This window comes from Podarcis filfolensis (assembly GCF_964270895.1).
Source record: "Podarcis filfolensis genome assembly, chromosome: 1".
In the NCBI taxonomy this organism is placed as follows: Eukaryota; Metazoa; Chordata; class Lepidosauria; order Squamata; family Lacertidae; genus Podarcis; species Podarcis filfolensis.
This window is the reverse complement of record NC_139604.1, coordinates 109278940-109300393: the sequence shown is the minus strand read 5'-3', so window position 1 is coordinate 109300393 and position 21454 is coordinate 109278940. Positions and strand designations below refer to the sequence as shown.

The window sequence follows — 21454 nt, the reverse complement described above, 5'->3', positions numbered from 1 at the left end:
GGATGGACCAAACTGTTAACTAAGACTGTTTATCAAAGGGCTAATTGTATACATAAGGAAAAGCTGATATATTGAGATCCACACGTGCTTGATGATGGTTTCCAAGGACTCAAGAGATGCTGTTGCTGAGACCTGCCTCTAAAAGGTTTTTACCTCAGACCAATTTCCCTGACATTCCTCCCCAGCCAAATTCACTCAAAACCCAGTTAACTACTGGGTACAATCTGCCTCTGACCCCAAAGCTCCTATGGTTGTACTTCTGGCTTCTTGGACATTTCCCCTGTTTTAAAAAACCTGCATGTGTCCTCTTTCGTTAAAACCTTTACACATTGCAGCCTATTAGCCTAACTCAGCCACTGACTGCCTTCTTCTGATCACAGCCACCAAAACATTGTTAACACACTGGGGAAAAATATACCATAATATTCAGGATTTCGCTGTCCACTTTCGCTTCAACTTTCTCTGTTCTTCGCCTCACACCTTCCTCATCAACTGTCGTTCCTGACTGACAGGTAAACTGCCCATTCTTCACTGACTAGAGCCTCCAACCAATCAGAGCCTCAGACTCATCGAATTTACTTGATCCCGGACCCGTCTATAAATATTAAAAGCAATTATCTCTTTCCCCTTTCGGATCTTGTTTCCAAGCAGCTACTGCTAAACAGTCTTGCACCACAGTAAACAGCACAAGGCCTTGGACTTTGACATTTACACCCTGACATTAACAGAGGTTGCAGAAATCTTTTTTCGAAGCACAAAACGTGTGGACAGACATACACAGCATTCCTCAGTCTACAACATGGTAGCAAGTGTTTTGGTTTTATATTAGAAGGCTTATAGCAAATGAGGAGCATTGATAGCATCAAATAACCAGCTAGCTTGCAGAATACTCAGGCAGCATTTCCTCGCTTGAGGAAAACTTGATATAAGATGTTCTGCACCATCCAATTCCCTCTTTTGTCATGACTCACCTTTCCAGAACCCTTTTTAGGCTGCCTAGTTCCACAAATTTCTTTCTTTCTTTCTTTCTTTTTTAAAGCCTTCTCTCCAAAAACATTCTGCTGGACGTGTCCCTCTTCGGGATCTTCTGAGAGAAGGCCTCTCACGTCAGACAACAGTTGGACAACTACTTCTGAGAACACCAGCAGCCCCAGTTTCACACCTTCCTATACTGACCTGCAGTCCATAAACACTGAAGACCTGACCAGTGGCAGAGCATCTGCAGCAGACTCAACCGGTAAGCAAGCTTTGTGCTTCCTTCCCCTTTCATTGGTCACATTTCCCTAAACAAACTGTTAACATTGGAATCTAAATTTGCAATGAATCCTGGATCAGCCTATTACAAATGCAGTATCATGATACGAGCTTCAGAAGATGGCTCAGTCAACTATTAGTTACCTTATTCTTGGTGCTCTTGCTGAACCTAGGACTGGCCTACCTGTTTTATTAAGTCTTTTAAAGAACAGTTTAACCAAACAAACATAAAACAAGAATAAAAAGTGAAATAAATAAAAGGTATACTATATCATTATATGAGTTAACAATTACAATCCCGTTTATACTTCTCTGATGTGCAGGTTTTATTATTATCCAGATGCATATATGCTTATTTTTAACCTACTATATTTTGTGTAAAAGTATACCAGATGTGTTTATATGTGTCCATGCAAAGTCTACATCTCTAATCAGTCTGTTCATAAGTTGCAAGTGTAGTCATATCTTCAGTCCACTGATTAAATGGAGCCGTACACTTATCTTTCTGGTGCATCGGTATCAGTCTTTTGGCCCTAGTAAGGGATGGCCCATCCATGAGATGGACTGAGGCAGCCACCTCAGAATCCCACAGGGCAGTGCCCCTGTGTGAGCCCCGCCCACCCCACCACCACAGGAGAAGCTGAGAGAAGCAGTGGTGGCTTCCAGTGAGATGTCTCCGGAAGCCACCACTGCATGACCCTGGTAAGTGAGGATTTGGCAAATAGGAGGCAGTGAGGTGGCACCTTCCCATTTTGCCTCAGGGCCACCCCGGCTGTGCCAGTTGTCAAAGAAGACCACTTGTGAGACTTATGAGAATGTTTTACAAATCAATTTAATCTGTAGTTAAAATATTCTAGTTCCTTCAGCACATTCACCTTTCCTTCACTGACAAGGAGAAACTTCTAGCCCCCCCTGGGGGGGGCAAGAATCTTTTTTTAAGAGCTAAAGAAGACATGATAACATTTATGTCTTTAGCCCTGATCTTCCTGCTGTGCCCTTTCCTAGGCCAGATGAGGACTGTGGCCCTGGGAGGACTTTAACCTTTCCCCCCTCCCATGATGGCTGCTTATTGTGGGAGGGGAAAAACATGTACCCCAGGGCTAAAGGCATTATACAACTTCTCATATACTTTGGCCCTAAGACAAAGGAAAAAGCAGAGAGTGAATCAAGACAACCTGTGGAGATATGTGATGAGATTTTTTGACTTCTTTAAAAAAACAACTTTTACTCAGCTGTTGTGGGGGGCAGACTTTTGGTCAGAGCAGCAGATCTGAGGGGGGAGTTGTATAACCCTTTCTGTCTGTGCCATTTTTGTAATCTAAATCCCTTCCCCCTCCTTAGCTGATATGAGCCTTACTTGGGGGATGGGGTGGAATACAGATAGATTACCTGCTTCCTCCGTAGATTTTGCTCCTGTAGGATAAATAGTAGCTGGGGCATGGCTGGTCTGATTAAAATCTGAGTCCTCCACAGCTACTTTCAAGCTACATCTGTTTTGGTCAAGAGAGAGAAACAAATTGGCAGACTTGCATGATAAAAAATAATCAGAAGTAGATTCTGCCTTGCTGGAATGTTAAGCTGTGCCCCTGATATGCCCAGAGGTAGAAAGCACAAATATTTACACTAAAGCACATGAAGCCTGTGTTTGATCAAATTAAAAGCTGGACGTGGTCTGTGGCTAATTCATGTGCAATTCATATGTGGCCTACTTCAGGGCAGTGAGGTGAACTTTTGACAAGCTTCAAGGATAGCTGTCCTAGGTTTAGACCTTCACCTTTCCTAGGCAAAATTTACACAGTCACATACCAAGCAACTAGTGCTATCTGAATATTGTGGGAAGGATTTGCAAATAGATAAAAGTGTCTTTACAGGATTTATCATGCTTACTTTGGGTCTCGGCTCTTCCATGCAATGTGGAAAGTCAAATATCTTTGCAATGGGCAGGAGTTCAGTTTGAAGTAGGGCACAGTTGTGTCAGACTTTGTATGGAAATTCTTGGTCTTCTGCTTCTGATTGAGAGGGAAAGAGCAACACAGCACCGAATTGTTCAGGTCCACAACTGCAAGATACCGAGCACCCTGGAAAGCGGGTTTAAATCCCCAGGAACTTCCTTTTAGTTTTACTAACAAGGAATTGGAAAATGTGAGCAACAGCCACTGAAAAAGTAGCCTGACTTCTAAAGGGTATATGTAATGGTTCTAGGGGTTGCTCGTGCGTAAGCCGGTGCCAACACCTGGCTGGGTTGCCTGAGTGAACCTTTTCTGTCCGGACAGCCACTCACCCGTGGCTGTCTCAATCGCTGGCAGAATCCGTCAGTGGGCGTTTCTTAAACTTCTTCCAGCAAAGAAGCTCTTTGACGCCTAGTCTCCTCCTACTCTCTCTGCGCGGAAGCCTTCTGCGCAAGGAGGGCATAGGCAGTGGAGGACCCTTACTCTCCCCGCTGGTCCCCGGCAAGGAGTCAAGGGACCGCCTCGCCGATTCCCATCTGCCCCCCTTCTCCACTGGTGCTACGCTGCTTCTCTTGCCCAGAAGATGGGCTGCCTCTCCCCATCCCGGGACGCTCTCTGGAATCCCTCTGGAGCTTGCTCTCTCCCTCCGGCACTGATGGCAGTTCCCTGACAGTATATGACTTCAGTGGCTCAAAAATGACTAAGAGTAAGCCAGGACTGGGCAAAGCTCTGCACTATGCAGGGCAGAAATGTATGTTTGAAGAGTTTTAGGGCATCACAGTGAGCTGATTTCTCATGGTGAATTAAATACATGACTGAGAATCTTGCACTCTCTTGATGTGATCTTTCAAGTGGCTGGAGATCAAATTGGTGAGGTTTTAGCAGTAGCACTAGCAGCTATTACTTGTAACTCGTTTCATATGCTCGAGTTATTGGAGTGGGTGCGTTGCCAACTATGAACACAAAGGTGGCATTTCCCATCATAATCAAGTAGTGCTTGATCCTGCTCTATCCTCAGGAATGGGCAGGACCACACATTGAGGGGGGGAAGGGAGGGTTCTCATGCTGAAATAAGAGATTCTGCTTCTTTGCAATATAATGTGGTTGTCTCAAAAGCATGGGAAAGGATGAGGAGATTGTACCGGTAAGAAGCACAAGAATGTGGTTTAGCAATGATGAGAGGTTTAGAGGATCGGTTTTAGGCCTAGCTGTTCTTAAGCTAATTGGAAGCAGATTTAGTGTAAAAGGAGAAGGGAAAGTCAGGGGGAAATCTTGTAGGCTCAGATGTTGGCTTCTCCTCTTGTATGATTTCTTCCTAGATGCTCAGACAGGGTCTGTTGCAGTGTTTTTTTCCACTTGGGGAAAAAATGTCGCTAAGATTGAGTATCAGTGTGTGTGGTGCATCATTTTAGATGCCCTGAATCCAAGCTGGCCATGAGTGATGGGTATAATAATGCATTAGGGATGTCCAATTTAATTCTTGCTCCGTATGCTAGTTTGTATCAAATATGAATCATTCTAACTTACCTGTTTGGAGAGGAGAAAGCCCTAATATATAAATCTTTGTATTTATATGTCAAACCCAAAGTTTTTGATCTTATTATTGAAATCAAATTACCTCTTTTCTTTCATGTTAAAAAACAGCCAGGGGACCATGCAGTGTTCACACTTTTAGATCTTTTAAGCTCCCTGTTTTGCTGGATTTTAACCCATTTTTTAATTGTCCATTCCTGTAGATGGTCTTTCTCTAATGTTGCTCAAGCATAACCTCCTTTGCAAATATAAGAGGAACAGTTTGTTTTTCACTCTGAGGCCAACTACTGGACGTATCAATGGCTTGATTCATTATAGGGCATCTTCCTATGCTCCAATTTCTCTAGGAGTTTGCTTCTGTCCTGAGAAAAAGGAGACAAGAGAGAACAGAAATTAAGGATAGGAGGAAATGCCCTTTTTGCTGTAGATCCACGAAAGTAAGGAAACAGGGCTGTTATGACCCAGAAAAGTTCGTATGGAACTCCTAGCCAGTTGGAAGGCTTCACAGTCAGAGCCTGTTGGAATTGGAAAGAAGTAGGAGACTCCTCCCTCTTTCCCAAGCATCTTATGCTCATTGAATGGCTGAATCCGCTGCTTCCAGTGGAGAGATTTGAGTTCTAGTTCAGTGGCAATAATTTGGTTCCCTATGACTTTTATTTTAAATCCTTTGGGCAGTTCTTACCTCAAACTCCAACACTTCACTGTTGTTGGTTTTTTTGGTGTGTTTTTTTATAAAAAACTTGATAACGGATTGGAGTTAAGAGTGGGTTAGCTATTAAGAGTGAAACTTCAAAGAAATTCCTGTGCGTGTTTACTGCAGATTGGGTGATCTCTGCATTACATACACAAATGGCAGCAAAGTTTGAGCTTTTGCCTACTATGAAAGAAACGCAGCGCTACTAAAGAGGATCTGCTGCTCGGATCAAGAGTCTCTCTGGTGGACCTGACTTTGGGTTATGTACGAGCATGTATCCCATCTTTACACTGGCACACAAGGTTATGGCATGCCTGTTCACAATATCACGATCAATAGGGTTATTCCTTTAGTGCAAGGTGCATTTTGACTTGGGCGACTTGTGTTTAATACAGTTAGTGACTCATCTATATTGTTATGCTTTTATAGATCCTATATAGTGCAATAATTTCCTACTTCCCCTTCTCATGAACAAGCTCACACACACTGGAGGAGAACAAAGCATTGCATTTTGCCACTGGGATTCTGGCTTCTTTGGCTGAAATCACCAGTTGGCTTGAAATCTGAGTTCCAGGCTGCACCAGAGTACGTAGGTAGGTGCCTGTACAGACACCTACTGGCTCCAGCCTTGAGGCTTACAGATAGTTATCGCAGAGGCGCAGAAATGGGAATGGAAATTAAAAAGAGCACTACTGTAATTTCCTGAAGTGCCCTGAAGCAGGTTTTGGAGCAAAGATATAATTTCATAGATCTGCATGAATGGTGTGAATGCAGACAATTTAACCCCTGGGCTGCCTTCAGCAATTTTGGAAACGGGAGAGAGTAGAACCTTCCTGATGCTATCATAGAAATAATTGATCACACTTCAGATTTAATGCAGAATTGAAAGCATGTTTCCTCATAAGTGTGACCTGTTGAATTCAGTGGACCTTTTTTTTAATAGTGATATAAGCGTGCTTAGGACTGCAGGATATTTATTCTATTTTGTTTCATTTTAAGGTTGAAATTACGTTAGAAACTGGATCATGTTTAGTATGGAAGAGCCACTGAAGGTGCAGTGGATCGCAAATTGCATTTTTTTCTTAGTTGGAAACCCCATTTCAGCAAGTTACTTATGAGAAGAGGCCTCGCTCCCAGGACTCATGGAAGGGCAATGATCATAAGGAGCTTTGAAATTTGTTGTTTAGTCATTTAGTTGTGTCCGACTCTTCGTGACCCTATGGACCAGAGCACGCCAGGCACTCCTGTCTTCCACTGCCTCCCACAGTTTGGTCAAACTCATGCTGGTAGCTTTGAGAACACTATCCAACCATCCCGTCCTCTGTCGTCCCCTTCTCCTTGTGCCCTCCATCTTTCCCAACATCAGGGTCTTTTCCAGGGAGTCTTCTCTTCTCATGAGGTGGCCAAAGTATTGGAGCCTCAGCTTCAGGATCTGTCCTTCCAGTGAAGAAGAGTTTGGATTTGATATCCCCCCTTTCACTCCCTTTAAGGAGTCTCAAAGCGGCTAACATTCTCCTTTCCCTTCCTCCCCCACAACAAACACTCTGTGATGTGAGTGGGGCTGAGAGACTTCAGAGAAGTGTGACTGGCCCAAGGTCACCCAGCAGCTGCATGTGGAGGAGCGGAGACATGAACCCGGTTCCCCAGATTACGAGACTACTGCTCTTAACCACTACACCACACTGACTCTCAGGGCTGATTTCCTTAAGAATGGATAGGTTTGATCTTCTTGCAGTCTGTGGGACTCTCAAGAGTCTCCTCCAGCACCATAATTCAAAAGCATCAATTCTTCAGCGATCAGCCTTCTTTATGGTCCAGCTCTCACTTCCATACAACACTAACTTCCATACATCACTTTGACATTACTTGCATGTGAATAGTCCCATGTGAATGTTGATAATCCCTGATAAATGTATTGAGACCTGGGGCTATAGGAGGCCACTTTAAACTGATCCAGGCCAATGATCCACCTGCCTCACTATTGCCTCCAATGTTAGCAGCCCTCCAGGATTGAAGATGGTAGTCTTTCCCAGGTCTAACTGGAGATGGCAGGGGTAGAATCTGTGGCCTTCTGCATGTGCTCTTCCACTGAGCTACAATTCTCCCCCCCCCCAAAAAAGTCCAGCTTTCACTGCTGCATGTCCTTACTTGTGAGCTATAGACTGGTAAGTGCTCACAGTCTTTTTTTAAAAAAACAACAACATGAATATATCCTCTGGTATACCTCCGTCACTCAGAAAAGGTCAAACTGCATATCCATGATTGGATTTTCCTTCTTTGAAAAAGCTCACAGGAGAGGAGGGATGTTATAACCTTTTACTTGTTCACCGTTTCTTCAGTCTCATCTCCATCCTTAAGGTGCAGCTAACTCCCATTAAGGGGGGGGAATAGTCAACAAATACATACAAGTGCTGTTAACAGCAACAAATTTGGAGCGCAAACTGTGTTAGTGTCTCCCTTTTACTGTTGTTAGCCGCTCTGAGCTTTGGCTGGGGAGGGCGGGATATAAATAAAATTTGTTGTTGTTATTATTATTCACCTGTAACTCTCTGCAGTGTGCAAGAAACACTGCTGTGTAGAGTGTTGGCTTCTGCATCCATGTTCAAGCAGATTACACGCCTTGTGTTTTATATACAGATTAAAAACACATGCCTTGTGTTTTATATACAGATTCTAGCTAGTGGAATTGCACCTGTTTGCCTCTGAGTGAGAAAGTAAATACTATCTGTATAAGGACTAAGGACTGGGTGTTAGAACGAGGCGGGCAAAAGCAAGGTGATGACCATTATCACTGATTCCGAAGCTCTGCAAAACAGACCTTTCCTGTACTGTAAAAAGACTTGGCTCTGAAAGTGGGGCAGTTAGATTCCCCCATAGTGCTTTGCAGAGCCTCCTTTGTGGCAGGGTGTTCTCTAATCGTGCAGTATTAGGATCTGGTTGGGAAGCTTTGCACAAAAGAACTTAGGGGCTCTGGAGGCTTTGCTTTCATGAACTCATTTCTTCTCCTGCTCCCGGGCTGATTTGTTTGCAGAGGCTTGGTTGCCTCAAGCAACGTAATATCAGTGTGAACTATGGGGTATCCTTGGAGATCTGCAGGATTCCCTGCAAACCTTTTCAGCTATTAGCCTTTTCAGAGGATGAAACAAATAGGCATTTTCTTCAGTAGGAGCTATTGCTTAGTCTCCCCTTCCCTTTTCTTTTCTCTGCCCCACCCCACTTTTCTGAAGTATGTAAAAGCAGCTTGGTGTGTTTCACAGGCAGATACTGTGAACAGTGTAAAGCAATGCCTTCCATGCCACAATCTCTTCTGTTAGTCCTAATGCCTTCGCATCAGTCTTTAGCCTTAGGGAGAAGCAGTGAGTGAACTTGCAATATGCCTGACACCTGCCCGTGCCTCAGTGCTCTTGCTTTCTCCGTGAACTCCCCTTTCCCCAATCCAACTGGGACCATGTAGCGGCTACAGTCTTCCTGCTGCTTCTCCTTTTGCTTGCCCCATCCCAGCGGATAGCAGCATGGGACTGGCAGGCAACACAAGTGACTACCCCCCCAAGGCCCCCCCCCCACTTTTTTACAAGGCTCTGCAAATCCTGTCTTTTCTAGAATTGCAATTTTGTGTGGGTGGCGCAAGTGTTGTGATGGCAGGTGATGATGTTGTGTAGTATGGGTGTGTGATTATATTTGTGGTGTGGGAGAATGAATGGGTATAGAGGTCATACCCTTGGGTTTATACTTGTCCTAAATAATCATTCTTTTCTTCAGCATTGGAGCATGAATCGTAAACAACTGCTATAATGCCAAATGAGGAAAATTGCACCCTGTAGTGAGTGAATTATCCAGAACTCACATTTAAGCTAAGATATATAATGCCAAATTTGTTAACTAATTCTAACAAAGAGATGTTTTGGTGGGTGGGAAGGTTGTGAATAACTTGAAGTCAGTCATACAGGAAGTAGAACCTGCCCCCATTGCTCTTCATTTCAGTACATTTCTAATTTTTATTTTTATTTTTTTGGTCTTAGAATTGTGTCCATTTATTCTCTTATGCCTGTCCAGTATGGACTATGCAAATGGCAGAAGAGTTTCTTTGGAAGGTGATCGCAGACATGATATTAGCTGTGCAAGTGAAAAAGACCTTGATAGTTATGAATATCTTTGCAAAGCTGCAATGCTTACTTCATTAATCAGTTTGGTTAGCCAATTAAAAATCTTTTGAAAGACTGAATAGGTGCCCCCAATCAATGAGATAGTAAGGATACATGTATCTCTAATTTATAAAAGCTTATGGTGGCAAGAGCAACTCTAAAAGGAGTATCCTGTCCTGGATGTGAGAGAGGGTGAAATGTCTCTTTTAAATGCTCTGCACATGTATGCTTCATCTGAAAACAAAACAGTCCTTGCCTGTAGATTTATGCATATTTAATTGGTTGGAAGCTCCTATGAGAAGCTGGAAGAACCCTAGTTATTTTTGTTACAACATTAAGAACTGACAGGCACTCTCTTATAGAGCCTTGTGCTAGCAAGATAAGAATTGTGGGAGATAAGAGTTTGTCTCATGGGTACAGAGTTTATCTTTCTGGAAACTGAAAGTAGCTGAGCTAACTGCAGTGGTGGAACCTTTTCCTTCATTTCTTTCAAGTTATTCCTTCCTCATTTGTAATTAGTTGGTTTATTATAAAAGTATTACACCCCACTTATAATGCTTTTTAAGCTCTTTTCTTGCTCAGATATGTAAAACTTTGGAAAGAGGAGTGCTTATTTTTCCCCACACGAAGTTTGAAAAAAATTCTCCGCTGGCGTGGTAAGAGGCATTTCTGTGGCAACCCATTAGCCAAAGCAAATGCCATCCTTGTCCACAGCTTTACACAATGTAATTCCCTGTTATTAAATACAGCTGCAGGTGAGCAAACACTTCTTAAAAATGCAAACGGTTCCCTTTATTCAGTCTTTCTTGACTCTCCGTCTCTTAACCGAGGGATGAACTCTGTGGCACGGTTATGAATTTTAAAGGGAGTTGAGCAAAGCATTGCTTTGAAATTAGCCTCCATTGTGCCTTCACTGAAAAAGCAGTAGAGCAGCCCTTCTGCCTCGTAATCTCTGTTAATAAGGGTGACTGAGCACATCTTCATTAAACTGTTGGTGTTGCTGTGATGGGGGATTTATTTGGCCCCAGCCTTCTTTCAGATTCTGACCTCGATGAATCAGCCGTAATGCTCACACTCTGAAAATCTTTTGTTGGCTTGCTGCTGCTCTGAGAGCAATTAGTAGTAATGCACAATATATTTGGGGCTAGGGAAGAACCCCAACACATTCTTCCTTTTCTTCTCTTTTTTTAATGAGGGGGGCCTAGCTGTCATAGAATTCAAAGTTCACTTGATTGATTGAGCACCACGTTAGCTCTTGTACCTAAAAACCACAAAAGACCAGGAGAACATGTAATATTGCCCCTGAATCATTTTCTTCCCCCATACCCTGTTTGCACACTTTGGTTGCCAAATGTAGTGAGTTCTTCCGTGTGTAAAATATAAACCGTTTACCCACAACGAAGGCAATTCTTGCAATATGATGGCCCATCCACAGATTGCAGTTCTGAACAGAAGAGCAGATATTGGAAGCAAGCCATGCTCTTCCAAGTGTTTAAGGAAATCAAGCTTATTGCATTTTTACAGGGCTGCTGCTTAAGACTGGTTAGAAGTGGGGGCAAAGAGATTTTCGGGGGAGCAAAAGTTTTGACATTGACATTCTGCAACCAATCTGTTTTGTTAGCCACTTTGGGCTTCCCTTGGGAAGGATAAGCAATAGATAACATATTCAGAACATGAAATATGTTTTGAATTGCAAAACTGGAGGGTCTATTAAGGGTGCTAGCTATCAAGGGGCTTCTTTTATTACCTCATAACAACCACAGCACTGTTATCAACGAATTAGAAGAACCATGGTATGTAGACCCATGCAATGCTTATAGTAAAAGTTGCTCTGCATGTTGAACCTATGAAGTGGCCCAAAATAGGTCATGTGGTCTGAAGAACGCAAGGTAGAGGATGCAGCACACCACTGCTCTAAATGGCACCCCTGGGACACAGATGTCCATAGTTGACCCTTTTTCTGGTATATTGTGAGTCACACTACCCTCTTGTGGCCACAAGGTGGTGTTACCAAACTTACATATTCCACAACATGGGCTGCAGCTGCCTTGCATTGAGTCTGTCTTTTGGTTCTTCTAACTATAGTCAGCACCCTGTTCAGCTGACACCGCCTCTTATTGCACCACAGTCAAATATTAGCCACCTTCAGACGTTCGTCCACAACTTTGTACCTCTCTTCCATCCACCCCTTCCCTCATGTGCTTGCTTTGGCGCAGAAGTGCTGGCTTGCATTAAGCCAAAGATTTCAAATGTGGGACCATGAGAAGGGCTTCATCCCCGGATCCAGGAACTCCAGCATGCTAATACAGGGACGAGCGTTGCTCTGAAATGCTTGAGTCCCAAGTTGTTTAGGTGGCAGTACTTTAAATTCAGCCCAGAAGCTTATAGACACCCATTGAAGATCTTTTGGTATTATGTGATCCCTGATGGCCGCTCCAGATAATACTCTGACAGTCACACTTGGCACTAATCGTAGTTTCCAGGTCAGTTTTAAGGCAGGTTCATGTTGCGTGTATTGCATTAATCCAAGTAGGAGGTAGCCAGACCACAGGTCACAGTGACCAGGTTATCTCTGTCTAGGGGCAGCCATAGCAGACAAACTTGCCAGAGCTGGAAAACAGCATTCCAAGCCAGTGAAGCACCCGAGTCTCTGATGTCAGCTCAGTGTCAAGTACTTCCAGATTATTAGAACATAGGAACGTAAGAAGACCCTTCTGGAGCAGGCCAGTGGCCATTCTAGTCCATCATCCTGTTCTCACAGCAGCCAACCAGATGCTCTTGTGGAACCCACAAACAGGATCCGAGCACTTGCCCCTGCTGGCTGTCAGTGTAGACAGTTCTGAGCTCCCAGGGATTAGATCTGGGATCTGCTGCAGGCAACAAAGTACTTGTCCTTCCTTATCATTGGCAGAAAGGGATAGATACTGTGAATATACACGTGCAGTGTTTTCCCAAATGATGCTTTGGGAATCTTATGTATGGGCTGTCAGAATATCAGTAGTGCCTCTTGGGAGGAATACAGCATGAGAGCGCTGGGATCCCCTTCTGGGTCAATAGTTAAAAGTCAGTAGGTGGTTCTCGTCTAGCAAAGGTTTAAGACCGAAAAGCAAACTTTGGGAGAGTCGCCCTCTGTCTCTCTCCTAATATATTCATTTGTCATAGGCAGACACACAGCGTAGATCTTAAATCCTGATTTTAATTGAAGTTGTCAGCTGGGGGGAAGGAGTGATTGGTGCTGATGGCACTGTAAACAAAGCTGCTTTAGGACGTTTCTACGAATGATTAGTGGTCTGTGTTTTAGCTGGAAGTAATTGTTATCCTTCCTCAAATATCATTTATCAAAAATGCCACCTGCCAGTGGCAGAATAGAAGGCGAGCTAAAGGACCAAGCAGGATTTATAATCAGTCCAACATGCCCAGAAGACAAAGTCTGAATTTAATATTACCCAAGACAGATAAATTTTTAAGGGGGTTTAAAACTTTAAAAACTGAAATGAAAGAAATGCCTAGTTCCTCATAAACTGTCATTTGTGGCAATGGAATGATACAATTTGAGGGTGTTTTTGATTACAGTGGTACCTCAGGTTGCATACGCTTCAGGTTATAGACTCCGCTAACCCAGAAATAGTGCTTCAGGTTAAGAACTTTGCTTCAGGATGAGAACAGAAATTGGGCTCCGGCGCCGCGGCAGGAGCAGGAGGCCCCATTAGCTAAAGTGGTGCTTCAGGTTAAGAACAGTTTCAGGTTAAGTACGGACCTCCAGAACGAATTAAGTACTTAACCTGAGGTACCACTGTATATGCAGAGTGCATCTCTCTCTCACACCACAGGGCAACCATAGCCCGTCATGTTTGATATTAAAGCACAGGCTTTTCTGTGTCCTAAAAGTGTGGGGGCGGGGGGCAAACTGCCTTCCCTTCCCTCTCTTTCTGCCCCTTTCAGAAATTGCTGCACACATGCATGCCCACAACACAAAAGGTTATCCAAGCTCCAAGGATTTGGAGGTGGTTCTTTTGCTGCCCATTTCCTTCTATCCTCCACGGGTGTGCCTTGTTTGATTTGAGAGTAACCTGCTGCACTTTCCCTCCCTCCCCCCCCCCTTCTGCCCTGCCCACACTAACTGAGCAGGGCTGACTGACAGGCAGGCAAACAGCCACGGGTCCTGCTCAAGCATGTATAATGCATACCTCCCCACACCACTCCCACAAGGCAGCCTCACTACGCAAGCATAAGGGAGCCCCGGCTGCCTTGGCAGTCGTTCTAAAGGCTAAACTGACACACAGCGCCATCTCCCTGGGGTAAGAGCGGCAAGGTCGCCTGGCTTGCTTTGATTTTAAACGGGGGGTGGGGGAGGCAGAGAAGGCTAGCAAGATGGGAAGCGGCAAAACAAGAAGCAGATGGTGGGGGGGGGGAGAGAAAGAAAACTTTTGAGTGTGTTGACCCGTTGCCTGCAATACACTTGAAGCTGTAGCACTGAAAGACTTAACTGACTCTGTAACCCGAGAGCGTTGAAATGGGGTCTGGGCTGTTTGCTTTTAACTGGACATTTGAGCCAGGAACCCAGAAAGATGCGAGCGGGTTGCCCTTTGCACATCGACGCCGTTTTTACAAAGCTACTCTTCATGGATCTAGCATTTGAGAAGGTTAGCCTGTAAATGCGGCGGCTTTTAGAAAAGGAGCTCAAGGTGTAGTGGTTTGGTCTGGTTTCTCTCCCAGAGAAATCTTGATGCTCTTAGCACACAAGACCATGTGGAATGGAATGGTCCAGGGTTTATTTGTTGGTTCCTTCTCCCCTTTAAAGAAGCAAGCAAAAAGAAAGGGGGAGGGGAGAAAAGCTGGGCTCTTCTTACAGTAAGATAATTCCTGCTATAATGGCAAGTGTCTTTTTATCTTACATTTGTCTATGTGTGTGTTCATGGGGAAATCAAATGCGATTTTCACATGTTAAATCAGTTTTTGCATTTCTCTGCAGCTGTAGTCAAATACTGATGGCCCCATTGACTAGAACGGATTTTTGATTGATTGTTTTTTTGATATATTTTTTTAAAGGGTTCCGTCCACATTCTGTACTACCTTAATATTCCAAAGTGGTGCGTTCCAGACTAAAAGGTGCTTTAGGTATGACTTGTGAGAACACCTTTCTGTTAGAGGTTTCCTGAGGTTGCAATGCTATGCTGTGCAATACCTGGAAGAAAGGCTGTTTGAATTCAGTGGGACTTTCCTCTGCTAGTGTAAAAGATGACTCCTAGTTTGTGAAAAAGAATGCAGGGAAAGTAATTCAAAACAAAAGTCAATGTAGATTCTAGCTTATGCAGGGTTGCCTTCAAATTATAAGTATGAATAGATACACACACATACTTATATAGACATACTTGTTATTAATAATTTTAAAAACTCTGAAAACTTTGTTGGGGTCTTAGGTTTTGTAAATAAGTGAATGTATGAATTGGTTAGTTCTCCTGACTGCATTATCTGGAGATGTAACTTCTGACTTTTAATATTTGTTGAACACTCATTGCTGTGGTTTGTGGAGTAATGAATCATGGAATTCATAAATGACCCGAACTTTGGAAGCGATGCCCCAAGCAAGGAAAGGAAAGCAAAGGTCCTTTGAAGGCAAGCTCATGTTGTTAGGTTGATACTAGTTTCCTTCAAAAACAAGAAAGGCCTTGCCTGTTCTTATTTTTAAACAAGGCTTTGATCGCCAACCTGATTACCATGAAGAGCATGGAAATTCTGGCAAAGCATTTGTGGACACTCCGTGGGGTTAAGATTTTAGTGCACTAAATGATAACGCTTCTTTTTACAGTGCAAAAGTGTTTTGAAAATTCCCTAAAACACGGTGCCAGGTTTACACCACATTTTTGTGAATTTTCAAAACAAACGGCAAGGGTACCCTTTATTTCTCCATTCTGTCACCTACTCTTTACCATATTGCTTTCTCAAACTTGTCATGCCACATATTTATTAAGTTGAGCTCCATCAAATTATGTGATCTCACCCCTAAAGAATTCCTTCCTTTTTGTCTGTTTGATAGGTCAGAATGTTTCTAAAAGAGAGTCACCTTAAAGTCAGTGGAAGGTTGTTGCAGAGTAAATAAGTACAATATACAGCTGGTGAAAAAGAGCCTCTAGCTCCTGTGGCTGGAGTAGATATTTGAAAATAGGGGTGTTACATAAACTAAACTCTGCTCCTTTTTAAAAAGTGAAATGTTGGGTGGGAATGCACAATGCGAATCTGTAGTAATTGCTAGTGGCTTTAATTTGTTTTTGTTTTCAATTGGAGTCTGGACAGCATCCAGTCCTGTTATTAGTGCTAGGGCTCTGCCCAGGACCATGTAAATTACTAATATACTTCAGAGCATGTACAGAGGTGCATTTAAGTCACCACAAATCAGTGGTTCTCTCAGGGCAGATGCCCGGAACCCCCCTCAGCAGAACATCCAGAAGGTCCATCAGACACGGTAGGGCTTGTTTACCTAATTTTTAAGTAATGCACATGGCCAGCTAAAGAGGATGGGGCATAAGACAGTTAAGTTCAGAGCGTAAAATTACCTAACTGCACCATTGTCCTTGCTTGACCACCCAAGCCAAGCCATCTCACCTAATAAAGCAAGGGTTCCATGCGAATAAGCCCAGCTTTCAGGCAAGCTTCAGCACTGTCTCATCCTTTCTGTGGAAGTTAATCCCTGCAGGGAAGCGTTTCCACAAGTCACTCCCAATATATGAAATCATAGCATGGCAGAAGGGTTGACACACTTTGTTTCCCCCTTGAAGAAATTCTGTGCATATGCTGAGAATCAGTTTGGCTCTGCGTGCCTGAGTCTGCCCTATGAGGAAACAGGGATATAAACTCAATCACCATTTTGATTCTTATATTTCTCTTCCACCCTTCCTCCAAGGAGCTCAGAGTGACAAATTTGGATTTTGTTAAATGGTGGGAACGACTCTTGGGAACAATACCACGAAGATTTGGTGCTTCTATCGGCCATTGCTTACACTGGAACACCCCCCTCCTAAGAGTAACTCTGAAGTATGTCTAGAAAATTTAAAAGGTGGTGCTTCAAAATTTAACAGTTGGAATAAATGTTTAGAATACTTAAGACGTTAGTTTCTATTTAGGACTACTGCTTTCTCTTGTTGATGTTGGCTAGTTAGGCAAAATGTAGAATCAGCTGTTTAGTGCTGGACAGTACATTCTCAGATGTTATCCTTAACCCCTTCACTATCATCATTGTCATGCATGCAGAGCGGGGGGAACTTGGAGCTGTTGTGGTTTTCCAAAGACAATAGTCTTACTCAAAGCCTTGTTTATATGTTCTCTAATGCAAGCTTTATTTTGAATCCTCATAGCTCATCCTCTGACATTGATGGATAATACTGGTCTCTGTATTTGTCTCCTGATTTATTTAGTTTGTTGAGGTATAGATATTAATGCATGCAGACAACCCCAAACAATGTATTGTCAAGCTTTCAGGTTAGTTCAGTAGCTGTGCACTGCTGTAAATCAGCTGATTATTTTTGGGAGAGAGTTTATAACTTTTAATAAAACCAGTGAGCAACAGAATAGATGCACAAATGCCAGTGACAAATGGAAGCATTTTTTTGCCCTAAATGAGGAAGGGATTCATAGAGGGTGAGGTGAATGGCAGCTTGGACCTGTCTTGACTCATTTAGTTGTTCATTCAGGTGGTTGCTTGCTAGGTGGGGGGGGGGTTGGTGGGGATGGGCTGCAAAATGGTGCAAGGCATCTTTGTAAGATGGATGCTTATATCAGAAGCAGGTGTAATCCAGAAATTTCATGAAAACAGTGAAGAGGCATAGGATGTTTTGTATGACTAACATAGGAACACCACAGGGATGCGTACTCAGTCCGCTCCTTTATATTCTCTACACGTACGATTGTGTCGCTGCTCACCCTAGTAATAGGGTTGTCAAATTTGCAGATGACACAACCGTGATTGGGCTCATCCCTGAAAGGGAGGGTGAAACGGACTATAGAGATGAGGTGGAGCGGCTGACAGAGTGGTGCAGAGCTAACAACTTGCTCATAAATACAAGGAAGACAAAGGAGCTTGTGGTGGACTTCAGGAGACAGAAGAGCAATATCCAGCCACTTTTGATTGATGGGGTCTGTGTGGAGAGGGTAACAACGTTCAGATTTTTGGGCATTGAATTACAAGAGGATCTGTCCTGGAGTGTCAACACAAGGGGGCTTGTGAAGAAGGCGCAGCAGAGACTGTACTTTTTGAGAATTCTAAGGAAAAACCATCTTCCGCAGAAACTGCTGCTTGCCTTCTATCACTGTGCCATTGAGAGCGTGCTCACTTATGGCTTATGTGTGTGGTACGGAAACTGTACTACCCAGGACAGGATGGGGTTGTGCAGAGTTGTTAAGGCAGCAGAGAGCATTGTTGGCTGCCCACTTTCCAGCTTAGAGCAGATTTATGCCACAAGGTGCCATAGGAAGGCACTGGACATAGTAAAAGATCCATCGCATCCTGGCCACTGTCTCTTCGAACTCCTGCCGTCGGGACGGAGATACAGGACGATGAAGACAAGAACGAGCCGTCTTAAGAACAGCTTCTTCTCCAGAGCGATCTCAGCCCTGAATGGGAAGCCTGGACTTTGAAAGTCATCTAATCTTCCTTGCTGTACTATACTGTATTGTTTTAATTAGTGTTTTTATGGAGCAGTCGAGTAATTTCGTTGTCCCTGAGAGGGGGCAATGACAATAAAGATATTATTATTATTATTATTATATTTGCAGGGTGTACTGATTCTTACAAACAGAACAATTGATGGCTGGAAGGAACTGTAGGATGGTGGGAACTGATTGGCCGGAGAACCTCCTTGTCTCAATCTTGGGAACAAAGTAAAGGGGCTTGCCAATTCAGGAGAACCTAGGTCGGGATAGCCAACGTGGTGCCCTCCAGATGTTGCTAGACTACAACTCCCATCATTCCTGATCATTGACCATGGTGGCTGGTGGAAATTAGAGTTCAACAGCATTTGGAGGGACCCCTATTGGCCCCTCTATTCCAGACTACCTGGGAAAATCAAAATCTATTCATAAGGCATGTTCTTAGGTTTGGTTCATATTGTGTTTTCACCACATACTTTTGAACAGCTGGAGGGGCACTGCTACCTTTGAAGGTGACCCAGAAACTACAACTAATCCAGAACGCGGCAGCTAGACTGGTGACTGGGAGCGGCCGCCGAGACCACATAGCACCAGTCTTGAAAGACCTACATTGGCTCCCAGTACGTTTCCTAGCACAATTCAAAGTGTTGGTGCTGACCTTTAAAGCCCTAAACGGCCTGAAGTATACCTGAAGGAGTGTCTCCACCGCCATTGTTCTGCCCGGACACTGAGGTCCAGCGCCAAGGGCCTTCTGGCTGTTCCCTCGCTGCGAGAAGCCAAGTTACAGGGAACCAGGCAGAGGGCCTTCTCAGTAGTGGCACCCACCCTGTGGAACGCCCTCCCACCAGATGTCAAAGAGAAAAATAACTACCAAACTTTTAGAAGACATCTGAAGGCAGCCCTGTTTAGGGAAGCTTTTAATGTTTAATAGGTTATTGTATTTTAGTGTTTTGTTGGAAGCCACCCAGAGTGGCTGGGGAAATCCAGCCAGATGGGCAGGGTATAAATAATATATTATTAATTATTATTATTATTATTATTATTATTATTATTCTGCTTTGAGAATCTTGCACCTAGTCACTCACTATATAATACATGAACTGGCTGAGAAGTGTCATTGAAAGAACAGCAGGCTTTATAGACCAAGTCACATTGTGTGTGATATCACAGCTCAGAACCTTCTGGAAAAACTTCAGAACGAAGGTTGGGCAAAATGGACGAGTTGTGATTTTGACCCATCTTAGAGAAGGCGGAAAGTCAAAGGATATTGACTTAACAGAATCAATTTGATGTCAGCCAAGGCTTACAAGTGACTCTGTGCAGCTGAGGTAATGTTTTAGTGACTCAACATAGGCAGGGGCTGCACATGCAGGATCCAGCCACAGAAACAGGCACCCTGCCAGAGGGTTGGGCTATTTACATATTACACTATTCACATGGGAAGTGCTTGCAGAAAAGCAGCACCCACACAGCTGAGAGAATGCTTAAAGGGCCCTCGTGGTGAGAAAACCTGTTGAGCATAGACTGTGAGGGGACAGCTGTATGAGGTGCAAGGATTGTGTGTGTGTGTACACATATATGTGCATGCTATATAAATCCAGAAGGGACACGGGTGGCGCTGTGGTTTAAACCACTGAGCCACTTGAGTTTGCTGATTGGAAGGTCAGTGGTTCAAATCCCTGTGATGGAGTGAGCTCCCGTAGCTCTGTCCCAGCTCCTGCCAACCTAGCAGTTCAAAAGCACGCCAGTGCAAGTAGATAAATCGGTACTGCTGCGGCGGGAAGGTAAACGGCGTTTCTGTGCGCTCTGGTTTGCGTCATGGTGTTCCGTTGCGCTAGAAGTGGTTTAGTCATGCTGGCCACATGACCTGGAAAGCTGTCTGTGGACAAACGCTGGCTCCCTTGGCCTGAAAGCGAGATGAACGCCGCAACCCATAGTCACCTTTGACTGGACCAGGGGTCCTTTACTGTTACCTATATAAATCCAGAATAATTCACTGTAGCTTATCTAGTAATGTTGTTGTTCGATTTCTACTTACAAAATGGTGCACTTTCCCTTCGTTTTTTGTAATACACAAAATACTTGTAGGCGTACCTCTGTAATGCAATACATTTCCTTCATTAAAAGACTCGTTAGGAGGAAAAGTAGTATTTTCTCCCTTTTGGGTGGTGGCTTGCTAGAGTTTATCCAGTTGGTTTTTGTGCGTGTTTGCATTTTGTCCTTAAAAAAGAAAAGTGTGAGCATGGTTAGTTCCAAGCTACACGCCCTTCTAAAATTTAACACTCAATTCTTTAGAAGCAAGAATAGTTTGTTTCTTCCCTCTTGTCTTTTTTATAGCCTTCTCATAGCCTACAGGGTCCGGTTGTGGCCAGACACATAAAGGTTGAAATATTCTCAGGAATGCTGATTTAGCAGCTTTTCTGTTCTGACTTGTAAGTGCTGGAATTCCTATAAGAAGAATTAGCCCAACTTCCAGAATCTGAACAAAAAGTGGAATGTTATCTTTTGATTTGGAAAAAAACTATTTCCTCCTACTGTCTATAACATAGTAGCAACGTTTAGAAATGGCATGTTCCAAGAATGTAAGGTGTTCTGAGGATGAATTGGAAAAAGTAAATAAACTGAAACAACTGAAGTTGGCCACAAGTCCTAAACAGGTTTAAGGTGAAAGCTCCATTAAATACAGTGAGATTTATGTTATGTACTGAAGTTCTCACCCTGGGCCAGCAGGGGGAATACTATAGATAGTTCAGGTCCACATATGCAAATAAGGGGTCGAAAGTGACGTTCAGTGATTGGATAGTTACAGAAAATGGTTACTGTTGCATTCTAGTGGAGCTCTATATAAGCAGGCTGGCTGAACCCTTCAGTTCTGTTCTGGCCTGTGAATAAACAAGAGCTGTTTGAAGAATCGCTGTGTCGTCTGATATGTTCACCCACAACTTAACAATTTACTTCTGCATAAATATATGGAGAAGGGCTGCAGCTGAGTGATAGAGCATCTGCTTGCATGCAGAAGGCCGCAGGTTCAGTCCCCAGCATCTCCAGGTAAGGCTGGGGGAGACTCCTGCCTGCAACCCTGGATTGCAGCTGCCAGTGTAGGCAGTGTAGGCAGTAATGAGCTAGATGGGCCAATAGTCTGACTCAGTATATCAACTTCCTATGTACTGATGCACAGGATCCAGAGTTGTAAACTCATTGAAAATAATAGATGACATTTAGGTCTAGCACAAATGTAA

At 43.6% G+C, this 21454-nt stretch overlaps 1 protein-coding gene across 5 annotated transcripts in view; it reads left to right on the top strand.

The window, feature by feature from the left end:
* Window positions 1-21454, top strand: part of STON2 (stonin 2) — a 67162-nt gene that overhangs the window by 16471 nt on the left and 29237 nt on the right. For all 5 annotated transcript variants that reach the window (XR_014547735.1, XR_014547736.1, XR_014547737.1 and 2 more), the window contains one exon: window positions 1040-1237. Coding sequence is in view for 2 of the 5 variants with exons in the window: in XM_083612111.1 (XP_083468237.1) it covers window positions 1040-1237 (198 nt within the window). In the remaining 3 variants the exon portion in view is untranslated. The remainder of the gene's footprint in view (window positions 1-1039; window positions 1238-21454) is intronic.